Source organism: Genypterus blacodes, unplaced genomic scaffold, assembly GCF_046128005.1.
Source record: "Genypterus blacodes isolate CSIRO-AG114 ecotype Tasmania unplaced genomic scaffold, CSIRO-AGI_Gbla_v1 ptg000072l_1, whole genome shotgun sequence".
NCBI lineage: Eukaryota > Metazoa > Chordata > Actinopteri > Ophidiiformes > Ophidiidae > Genypterus > Genypterus blacodes.
This window is the reverse complement of record NW_027466882.1, coordinates 1,146,252-1,158,495: the sequence shown is the minus strand read 5'-3', so window position 1 is coordinate 1,158,495 and position 12,244 is coordinate 1,146,252. Positions and strand designations below refer to the sequence as shown.

Below are 12,244 nucleotides of genomic sequence, written 5' to 3'. Positions count from 1 at the left end.
CCAGCAGAAAACAATTAATGGAATAAATGACAGATCATTATTACTATTTGTTTTTATTGAAGCAAACATTTAACATAACATTGCGCACACAGTTACAGGACATTTTGGAGATATTTTTTATGCAGAAAGAGGGGGGGGAAAGGAGAGAGAGAGAGAAGGAAGGAAGGTTGTATTATTGTTACTGTTGTTGTTGTTAAACTTTATACGTAGGCCCTGAGGTAAAATAGGCAATATGAGGTACAAGTAGATTGAAATTGAAACAGCAGGAGGACAGATCATTAACATTAATTGATTGTTTACTTGCGTGTGTAATTATCTTCTGTTGGAATCGTCTTGTTATGCTGTTATATTTAAGAGACAAAATTGTGTGTATCAGGCGCTTTTTCTGCTCAAACTGGGGCAGGTTTTAAAGGCATTTCAACCCATTTCTGCATCACTGGCTATGATAATCACAGTTTGGAGAGCTGGTGTTGTGCAATATTAGCACTTGTATTTGTCAGTGTTCAATGAATACAGTTGATGCTTGATATCTGTTAGTACCTGGTCTGAAAGTGAGAGAGTTTGTGTTTTGTTACCTCAACTCAGTGAAGTATGGCTTAACATAGGTCATATACGCTAGATATGCTTATATGATGGACATGTATCTGTGCTGAGGCCAGGCAGAGGGCCACTGTGTTGAGATGCCATCAACACAGGTGCAGTGTAGTAAAAGTGGAGTAGTTTTTGTAGTAAAAGTCCTGGTGGATTTCCTCAAAGTTGTGTTGGGAATGAGGACAGGCTGACGAAGCTGTGGGAAATTGAATATATTATTTAGATAAGTGTGAATTATTCCTCCTAGATTTTATAATTCCAGCAAGTTTTTATTAAACTAGGGGATGAATGCAAACAGAGAATGATGCGTCTTGTTAAAGGGCAATGATGGTAAGTAGAGACACATTTCAAAACAGTCAATTAATTGTAAATTTCTCTTCTTTAGATACAAAACTAAACTGACCGCACAGTTTTTATTCACCACATTAGAAATATAGTTTATATATTATTAATCATTTTAAATATATAAAAAAAAATACAATATAATTGAACATAAAAGCAATGTGGGAATGATTTGTAGACTGAGAACCTTTAAAGCTCTAAATAATGTAACTACACACATTTAACTACTTAACAGAGATTTAATTAGATGCCCTCTTTGTCAAACTGAATACACTTCAAGGTAAACAGTCCAGGCTCGTATAACTGTCTTTTTCATTAATAACTCATTGATGAAACCGTACACACAGTACATCCCTGAATCACTGCTTTATCTCATACATAAATAAACTGGCATTTTTATTTCCCTGAAGTTCCTTTTTTTTATGTCATTTTATATGCACTATTTCCCAAAAATTAATATGCAGAATTTATCCATCTAATCAATTTTGCTGCAGCCTTTCCGCTTCTTTCAGCATTCGTCTAAATGAAATTAAATGAGGTGAAGTGTTTTTGTTCACTTGCTTCTCTACGGAAGCGTTTTCACGGGTGTTTTAGTAAGAAATTAGATATTAATTTACAATTTACGCGGTGCTTATAAATACCTGAAATGTTGTTAGTGTTGTTCATTCAGATGACAGATTGTTTCATCGCTGACATTCAGGCGTGACTGTTTGAGGAATGAGATTATGTCGATTCGCCTCATCACAAAGTTAAACTGGTATCGGTGAACAGATTTTGGGAGCAGATTTACCTCACAGGGCCTCTGAATGTCACCAGCTGCTGTGTGTTAGTCTCATACACACACATCACACACACTCAAACTCACACATTTTTTTGGGCCTTTTTTTTTTTCTCCTCACATTTCGTATTAAGGCAATACTGGTGAAAATTAAGATTAAAAGGTTAGGTCCAGAATTGGTTAGATGCATTTTAAATGTCAACTTCTGCTCATTAACTTCAATCTATCTTAATTATTTTAGACAGTATATCAGAAGTGAGTGAGAGGGAATTCAGGGAGGGACTTTTTTTTTCACTTTTCTTATGAGTTATGCTTCTTTCTTGAAATGTACGTAAGACCCCGAACTTGAGGAAAATCCTTTGACGTACAATGAACAGGTACAATAATCTATCTAGATCTGCTGGATTGAAATACATGGCTGGGTCAGGAGTCCCATTTGTGGCACCTCCTGTATATTATAGTCTATTATACTCACTATTTCTGTTCTATGAGTAGACATATGCATCTGCAACTTACATGATGCTTATTCAGTTGTGCAAAATGGTTTTCCAGAAATCCAGAAGCCAGAATTATTTGAAATCAAGCAGAAAATTGAGGGTTCACACCAATAAAATAATCCAGAACAGCAGGCAATGAGAGCTGCAGCTTATGGTTGATTTAAGTTCAACAAATAATTATGACTGATATATTTGGAAAATATAATTTTTGCTTTCGTCAGAGTTTCAATTCGTTGAATGCTTTTTTGTACTCAGGGTTTCTGTGGTCGTGTGAATCCTGGAGAAATGTTAGAATTTACAGACTTCTTTACTAAATGATTTGTGACAGGAATTTGTCATGGAACGTTTTGAGGATGAATACAATCTTACGAGTCAAACTAGAACTGAAAAAACAGATTTGGTTCACTTCAGCCTCTTTGGAACTGTTGAGGAATGATGATCCATTTATCCAAACTCACCACTTCAATAACATCGATCATTTTGTGTTTAGTAACATGATTGCCATCTTGTCAGTCCTCATGGATCTTACACTTGATAACTTTACCCACTGCATCTCTATACAGCCAGACTGTAGAAGCTGCTCCTGATCCCTGAGCTACATGGTTTTATATTCATCCAAAACTTTCTCATGATCGTTGTTAGATATTTGGGAAGTGCTCCTCTAACTGCTGATCAGCACATATAGGCTCAGTAGTTTGAACCCTTCTTTTTCTTGTGATGATACCATTTGAAAAATGACAATGATGGATTCTCTTCCATTTAGAGCTCAGCTCCTCAAATGACAGGCCATGAAGGTGTCACTGTGACTTGTTAACCTTTTAAAGCTAAAAGCTATGCTTTTTATTGAAGATTGTCTTTCCTCTGAGCTCATGCATCCACCAAAGTCCTGTTTCAGCACTATTTGCTAAAATAAACCCTGACTTTTGCTATCATTACATTGATACCAGATGATTCTAAAGATTTATGCAAAATCATCATGCAGTGGTTTCAGTGGCCATGATCTTCCTCTGGCTTTACCTTACAGAGATGGTGGTTGAAAATATGTCCAAACCATTTTATGCGACTGAAACAACATCCTCTTAGCAGGCTTTACACTGACACCTGATCAATATATGATTCGGGCTGAATTTCAGCTATCATGCACAGTCAACCATAGGATACACATACAATTGTATTACTTTATCCCGAGGGACATTGTTTAACCACCATCTTGAACACAACAAATACCAAAGCTCTCCACTCTGACAGCATATATGCACCAAACTGGACAGTGAAACGACTGATCTTGTGTTTGTGGGGGAAAAAAAGAATAAGCGTGACAACAAGCCTGATTCAGTGTTCACTTAAGTATAAGCAGCAGGGATTTTACAGCCCAAACTGCATGCGTCTTTGCTCAGAACCTGCCATGTGTTCGTATATTTGCACGTCTAGCTCACGTGACGACCATCAGTCATCCAGGAACATCAGCAAGTACTAAGCCAAAGGTAGCTGGACCAAATATAGTCCAGCTGCCTGCCTAACTTAATACTTGTAGATAATACATATGTGGATGTTTCTGTCCTAGTGAGGGATCATCATCATCATTTTAGTCTTTGTGATGTGCTGCGTCCTCCCTGTTTTCTTTCTTACATGTAGCAGTCACCCTTTCAAGCTCCACATCATATCATTGTGTTCACATCACTCATGTTGGTTATTTTAAACGCTAAAATCACGTTTTGTCTTGTTATAAAATTCGCAACTGAATTTCAGATTACTCAAATAGAAATGAAAAAACTAGTAAAAAGCGAAAGTAATGTCATGGAATAATAAAAAATTAAGTCATTTGATTACATTTAATTTTAACAAAGTGAATGTAAGTGGTTATGTTGGAATATAAAGAATGTATTAGATAATAGAGGCCCTCCCAGCAATAAGGCTGATCCCTTTGTATTGAACGGGAAGCAAATCAATATGGATCACAGTGATATTACCTCAAACAAATCACGCAATGTCTTACTGTGTGCACGGCAATAACAACATATTGACCAGGTGCACTGTGCATTAGTCTTTAGTTTAGTATGTTGTGGATATATCACCATAGACCAATTAAATAATGTTGAATAAAATAACATTTTGTTTAATCAATTAGTTACAAGTAATGTGTACAAGTAATCGGGTCATTATTTCATATTTTTTTTCATCAAAAATAAAAATTCAGTTTTGAAAGATTGAAGCGTTTTTTTCCTTGTCTCTTCTGGCATTTACTACAATTATTTGTTATTTGGGTTTGAGTAATTTGCCTAATTGCTCAAATCAGAAACATTTATCCCAATTTGTTCCAGATCCAAGGACATTTTAAAAACTGTCGTCTCTTATAAGCTTTGTATGCTGGAGGTATGAGTGCCCATCTAATTCAGTAATTTATTCACTCTGGTCATTTACTCCTCTGAGTGAGAGCTGTTTGATTATCTGTAACAGGCTGCTGTCAGTTGGTTCCATTATATTACATTGCTTTTTTGGATTTTTGGCAATTGGTACACTTTTGAAGGGGAAACACTGCGCAGTTGTGTGTGGACTTAAATCATCTCTCTCCAAACATCCAGTGGTCAGTTGACAGGTTTAATTGGAAGTGACCTAATTGAGGTCACTAATTAGGATTGAAGGATAGAAGGTAAAATACTGAAATGATAAGAAAATCAAAATGGTTCAGCACTTTGGTTCTTCGTTTGTTTGGACGGAAGTGAATTGTATTGTTTTTACTGGACTGTAGGTGAATCACACAAGATCCTAATCTGTGGCATGACCACTAACCGCGGCACCTCTAGGATTTGTGGAGTGTAAGATTAGAGTTCTGCATCGTCATAAAGCTCTACATCCCAATTGGGGCGGGGGACAGACTATAAGTTGCTCCCTTACAGTCTGTGGTTTGTGGACTTGGTAGATAAGAGAGATTCATTTGTCTGCATTAGGTGAAGCTCTGTGAACTTGACTTTGTCTTTGGAAGCTATTATTGTGACTTCGTGCCATTCCTCTTAGTGTGAAGTTGCAGCGGCACATGTCTGCAGAAGGAGTTTTGTTAGAAGTTTTGAACTTTGCTGTTGCTCGCCATCATGAACTGCTGCATGCAAGAAACGTACAAGATGCCTCACTGTGAGCTTGGAGACTGTATGGTGCAGGAAGGTGGAGAGTATTGTATGTATCCAAGTGAAGGGCCAGGGTTTGGACACTGTGAGCCCCAGCCACTGCACCATCCGCCCTGTATGCACTATGCCTGCTTCTATGACGGTGGTCCTCCTGTTTTCAAAAATGACTGTTACAGCATGGAGGTCCCTCTTAGTCATTTCCAACCACAGTCTGACTATTTTTCTGACGGCAAACCGGAGTTCTCACATCTGCAGTGGATGCAGGGGAGACGCAAGAAAGGTATGTCTGCGCAATCAGTGTGGCTTCTTGGTGGAAATGGTTGCATTCAATTGAGGTATCTGTAAAATGTCAGTGTTTTCATGGTTCTGCCAACATGAAAAACCTGGGAAAAATTTTGAAACTGTGCTCTCTGGGCCTGGAAAGCTTTTGGAAAATTACAAAATATCCCACGTCTGGGGAAAAGTCAGGAATTTGTATAATGGTTGCAGTCTTGACAAGTTAGGCTGGAACCTGAGAAGTAAGAACAACTGAGGTATTGTTATTCCCTGGAAATGTATATACACATATATTATCTATTATTATCTTATCTGACCAGAGTGACGGTTGCTATGTTTTGTAACTCCCTTTGCTTGTTGTGAGCACTGGTTTTGTTAGACTCACTAGAGCTAACTGGCAGCAACACACTTGAGTCAAGTCAAAAATATGACAATGAGTGATGAGTAAAATATTAATTATAGAAGATGAAGGGCGTGCTGGCTGTATGGCAATGAGACGAGCAGGGAATTCTTGAGCTGTGAGTTGCATTACACACTCAATCATTTTAGTTGACACTGCCACAAACGTTTGTAATTTAATTAGCAAATATATTGAATGCTGGTGGATCGATCATTGATATTAAAAACAATACTAGACTGAAGGTGTCATGGTTGTGAGGACTTGCTGTATCCGATGCTAATGTAACTTGGGGGGCGGGGGGGGCATATTGATTGATGGAGGCAGTATACAGACAACAGAAGGATGATGCAGGCTCAGTGATGGCCGTCTTCCCAAACCCCATACAGTATTGATTGCTTTTTTTAAACATGCAATCCCGGAGTCTCTCAGAGCTCAAAGCATTGATCTTGCTGAGCTGAAGCCAAATATGGCGCCAACTCAACTGCTCTGTCAAACATTGTCTTTGACACCAGTGACTTGTTGACTTTGCGATTAGTAAGGTAATTAGTGAGGTAAAGTCAGGCTTAGTAAGCACCGATGCTTGTGTGTATGCAGAAATAACAAGCATGAATCTGGCATAAGTTACTTAAGTCGACTAATATTTTGTTTAAATCTTCTTGCATGAAAATATACATTTACCTAGTTATGTCTAGCTTATCCCAGTTTATGAAACGCAGCAGTTATAAAAAGGCATCAATCTTCTAAAACAATGATATATCTTGAATGAAATGCAGCCTAAACCTTTTTCATCTCGTCCCTAGGGTACATACCAAGTTACCTGGACAAGGATGAGCTCTGTGTAGTGTGCGGGGACAAAGCTACAGGCTATCACTATCGCTGTATTACCTGTGAGGGCTGCAAGGTAACACCCGCATCACTCCAAATCATCTCTTGCAGCCATTGGGGGAGTGGGGAAGCATATGGCTGATCATGTGACTGTCTGCTTTGTAGGGTTTCTTCAGAAGGACAATCCAGAAGAATCTCAACCCAACCTATGCTTGTAAATTTGATGCGAAATGCATCATCGACAAAGTGACCAGAAACCAGTGCCAGGAATGTCGCTTCAAGAAGTGCATCGCTGTTGGAATGGCAACCGACTGTGAGATTTCCTCCGGGCCCCTGTCATTAGTAGTGATCAATTTAACTGTCAATCAATCAGTGTTTACTTGTGTGGCATTTTTACTACATAAACTGCGAATGTCCCTTTTAATTTTGGCATTGACATTTGATTGGTAAGCTTTAATCATTCATATTACAGCAAACTGAGGACATTCGGTTTAGGGTCGAATTCAGTTGTTTTTCCCCCTGAGTCTAGCACATTTTGACTTTTGACGTTTAGAATTTACAGGGAATCCAGCCTCTTCCTCCTTCTCCTCCTCCTCACTCATCAGTCCACTATCATGGTCTTTCCCCCTAGTGGTGTTGGATGATAGCAAGCGGCTGGCCAAGCGGAAGTTAATCGAAGACAACCGGAAGCGCCGTCAGAAGGAGGAACGACAGAAGACAGTTTGGGACCGACTGGAGCCGACCCAGGAGGAGTGGGACCTCATCCGCATGGTGACTGATGCCCATATGGCTACCAATGCCCAGGGCAACCACTGGAAGCAGAAACGGAAATTCCTGGTGAGAAATCCTCCTCCTCTCCCTCCTCATAACTGCACTTCATTGTATTGATCAACGTGTCTTATCCAACCTGATCCCCCCCCCTCCTGCCCCACACACCCATATCACATCATACCCCACCCGGTGTCCTTCCCCTCCACCACAGCTACTGTACCAGTGTTCTCTGTGTTAATATGTCCATTTGTTTTTTTGTATCTCCTTGTAGAATGGGGAGAATTAGCTGGACGAAGGACAAAGTGTGTTGCTCAACGCTACAACGCTAATTTATAATGAAACATCTCGTGCTTTTTCTCTTTCTAAGCAATTTGTCTTAATAGCCAACACTTATAACCTCAAGCTCTTTTTGAACCCTTTCACTTTACTCTCTTTCATTTTTCAGTACTTTTAACTGGTTTCCTTCTCTGAGTCTGACTGCTCTTGAACAATCTGTCTCAACTGTTGATTTATGTTGGGTTTCTATGATGCGATCACACAGAACACTACAATAGACTCACCTCCTGGTTACTTTACAGGAATATAGAAGAATATTTCCTGTGTTTCCTGCTAAATTCATTGGTCTGCCGCTTGTAAATCAACCAGTGACTGCTGCTGTTCTCGCGAGATTTATACTGAGACTTCTGTTATGTAGAAGTGTCGAAATTGCTGCAAAATTCTCAGAATATCTCTTCAAGTTTGATAATAATCTTCAGTAATGAGAACAATCCTGACTCTGAGGACCTTTGATGTCCCGAGTGTGAGTGTCACCATAGAAACCCACCTTCTGATCTCTTGTGCTCACCTGTGTCTGTCCCTCTTTCGTCTGTCCTCAGATTTAACTTGTCTTCTTTTTAGCCGACTTGATACGGATTCTTCATTGAAACTTCACGATTCCTGTTGATTATCCAACAGGTCGAGGAAACTATGCTTCTTAATGAAATAACATGTAATTTATTCTATACTTCTGACCAGAGTGCAGCAGGGGTGAAGGAAACTAAGGTAAGATACAGTTGATAAAATGTATAAACAGCCTTTGAAATTGTGCCAGCTTGCTTTTCTAATGTTGTTTGAAGTGTGCAGCTTAACTCACAACACCACTGGATTAGATTGAGCTCTTCCTTTACTATAAAGACACTTATTCACATCACATTCACAGTAGCACCTATTCGAATGAAGCATTGAATTGATTGGATCCAAGGAGATTTGCAGTCAAGCAACATCACTTGCCGCTGCCTCCAAACATTAGACAGAACTAAGAAGAACTTGACAAATTCATTTTGTGGAGTCCCACTTTAACACTATGAGAGCTTTATCAATGAGTTTCAGTTATGGTGTGTGTCGGTTGTGTCTGTATGAATTACCCCAGAACTCTAAAAGTTTTAACCACTTCACATTTAAGTCTTATTTGTCAGTTTCTCACTATTACAAGGTTAAATGATTAATACTTCTATTGACAAGTGTCCTTCCTTGTTATTTCAGGGTGAGGAAATTGGTCAAGCTTCCGTGGTAAATGCACCTGAAGGAAACAAAGTGGATATTGAAGCCTTCAGTCAGTTTACAAAAATTATCACCCCTGCCATAACCCGAGTGGTGGACTTTGCCAAAAAGCTGCCCATGTTCTGTGAGGTAAGTTGTTAACCTTGTTGTTAAGATGACTGAGTCACCTCAAAGTTCTAAAGGCCATATTAACATTGTTGCCTAGGCTCTGATGACAGTAGTCACAGGTATATTCACTGTACCGTGCTGTTTGACTCTGTTTGAACACTGGATCCCAAGTATCTTCCTCTATTTCAGTACCGAAGTACTGATACCAGACAATGCAGCAATGCTTGAAGAGTAAAGTGACAAACACAAAGGCAGATATTAAGAAAAATTGGGACATTCTCAAAATAGTCAATAGAATTTTGATTGAAAATGCTCTGCTGCAATAATTCTTCCTTGTGGTAAAGTTGTAAATATCATGCAACAGCCTCAGTTAATGGTAAATAAAAGAAAAAGACATTGTCAGGGAAATCAGTGTTTTAGCAGCACTTGAAAAACTGTGAGCTTAGGACTTATTTTTGAGAGATGTTATTTGAAGGACTACTATTATTCTTGATTGCAGTGTTTATTCTGAGTTTATTATCAAAAAGGCTGTTTGTGCAATAGAAAACGTTGAACTATACAAGGTGTCTATGTTTGAAACAGGTAATCATATTTACAACACATGTAGTTCATTTGTGTCACATGTAAACTGCTGCAGCTCTGCTTTATTACTGGTTATGAATAAATCAGTTTTGATGGCTGAATATTTGAATATTCATTCTGAATAACAAGACAAAACAAGCATGTTGTGTAGACGGGTTTTAAATTGTTTCTGATTCCTCCCACTCCACTTCCTTCCTTAAATTGAAGAGCTCTATTGAGAGCTCTATAACGGATGTGCATATTATATACCAATTGTTATTGTGTCCTTGCACCCAGCTGCCTTGTGAAGACCAGATCATCCTGTTGAAAGGCTGCTGCATGGAGATCATGTCGTTGCGAGCCGCGGTTCGCTATGATCCAGAGAGCGAGACCCTCACGCTCAATGGGGAGATGGCAGTCACCCGAGGGCAGCTTAAAAACGGAGGCCTGGGCGTAGTCTCGGACGCCATCTTTGACCTCGGCATGTCGCTGTCCTCCTTCAACTTGGATGATTCTGAGGTGGCTCTGTTACAGGCAGTCATCCTACTTTCATCCGGTAAGAACCAACTGCCCAGACTCACGTACACTCCTGAGGAGACTATGGGACATAATATAGACCCATTTATACATACAAACTATGCAGTACAAACAATATAATAAGAGTAGGAATTCCTTGATAAATATGTCATTGGATGCAGTGGTTCCTAAGAACTCTATTATGGGTTAAATATCCTTTATAATTCAGATTGGTGTTTTATTTATGAAGAAATACAAAAATGTGAAAGAAAATACCCGATCTTAAATGTAAGCAGATCAGTTAAAAACAATTCCAGCATCTTTTCCTGGGCCATGTCCCACCAAGTTTCTAAATGCTAACAAACAAGCAATCCAGTGTGTTTGGGCAAAAGCATGACCTCCTGAAAAGTGAAAAATCATTAAAAGCTAAGCCTACTCTTGAACGTAGAGAGGGTATCTGCCCCAAGGACCAAATCTGGAAGATGGTTCCACAAGAGAGGAGCCTGATAACTGTCATTCTACTTTTGGACATATTAGGAACCACAAGTAAGCCTGCATTCTAGGAGCGCAGTGTTCTAGGTGGGTAATATGGTACTATGAGCTCTTTAAGGTAAGATAGAGCCTGACCATTAAGAGCTTTTAAAGTGAGCAGGAGGATTTGAAATTCTATTCTAAAGGAAGCCAGTGCAGCAAAGCTAAAATGGGAGTAATATGATCTCTTCTCCTAGTTTTTCTCAACACACGTGCAGCTGCATTCTGGACCAGCTGGAGAGTCTTTACAGAGTCTTTAGAGTCTTTACGGCAGCCTGATAATAATGAATTACAATAATCCAGCCTGAAGGTAATGAATGCGTGGACTAGTCCTTCTGCACTATTGTGAGGCGAAATGTGCCTTGTTTTTCTGTTAAAGTTACATAGGGGAAAATAGTCGGTCCTTGAAATTTAGACTTATCCTGATCAAAGATTACTTCCAGATTCCTTACGGTGGCACTGGAGGCCAGGGTTACGTCATCCGCTGTAGCTACCTCATCAGATTATGCATTTCTAGGCTACAAACACAATCCATTCTTAACAGTATTTCGTGCATTTGTCAGTTCATATGTTTAAAGCAACGGTTAGACTTTCCATCGTTTGGATATCATTCACGATTTTTGTCCATTCAGTGGTTGTTGGAGGTTCATTTTGCAGCCACTTTCGTGTTATGGCCGTCTTGCTGGCTGCCAATCCCATAGTAATAAATGAAGAACAAGATTCCCCAAATATATTGTTGAGAAGGTACAATCAATTTCGTCTCCAGAAATATTCCCTCTTATTTCCTGCCAACATGGTCCAATCACCGCTCCCACCAACATAGACCTCTTCCCATCGCTCCTGTTTGAACATTTATCAACTTGGGAGGGGTAAATTATCCAACCAGGTTTCTCCAGCAGAATTCTCTCCAGAGACTCGAGCATATCCACAGATAAAGGAATTATATTGGTATCACATTTCTTAAAATAATCAACAATTAGGTTACCGTTCAAAACTTAATAAGCTCTTACAAACCTGAAAACATTGGACTCCATTTCATGCCAGCTGGTATGGAAATCAATTTGCACAGTGAGAAACTCCTGTTTAAAAACAACCTGACGCCCTCATGTGGTTCATTACTGGTACTTTTCCCTACAATGGTTTGGAACTACAGATGGGAAATTGTTAAACCAGCTGTTGTATTTTGGATCTGTGCAGTATTATTTTCTCTATTATCACCATATGACAGATAAAGTGGAGAAGTGCTGATGTCATCGCATGAGTCAGGACTGTCTGTTATGATGGCCAACTAAGTCTACAGTAAGAATATTTATATGGACCAGGGAAGAATCCAGCTTTCACAAATCAATATGATCACTTATCCTGCATTAAGGCATCGCTATAGGTA

General features: G+C 39.2%; 1 protein-coding gene across 4 annotated transcripts in view; it reads left to right on the top strand.

The window, feature by feature from the left end:
* The window catches only part of thrb (thyroid hormone receptor beta), an 83,808-nt gene that overhangs the window by 64,437 nt on the left and 7,127 nt on the right, over nt 1-12,244 (top strand). For 2 of the 4 annotated variants that reach the window (XM_076157226.1, XM_076157227.1), the window contains exons 5-10: nt 6,807-6,907; nt 6,997-7,144; nt 7,463-7,668; nt 8,617-8,643; nt 9,124-9,270; nt 10,108-10,366. In XM_076157226.1, coding sequence (XP_076013341.1) covers nt 6,807-6,907; nt 6,997-7,144; nt 7,463-7,668; nt 8,617-8,643; nt 9,124-9,270; nt 10,108-10,366 — 888 coding nt within the window. Of the gene's footprint in view, nt 1-4,430; nt 5,611-6,806; nt 6,908-6,996; nt 7,145-7,462; nt 7,669-8,556; nt 8,644-9,123; nt 9,271-10,107; nt 10,367-12,244 lie in introns of those variants that run through there. The other 2 variants (XM_076157228.1, XM_076157229.1) reach the window with 2 other exon arrangements.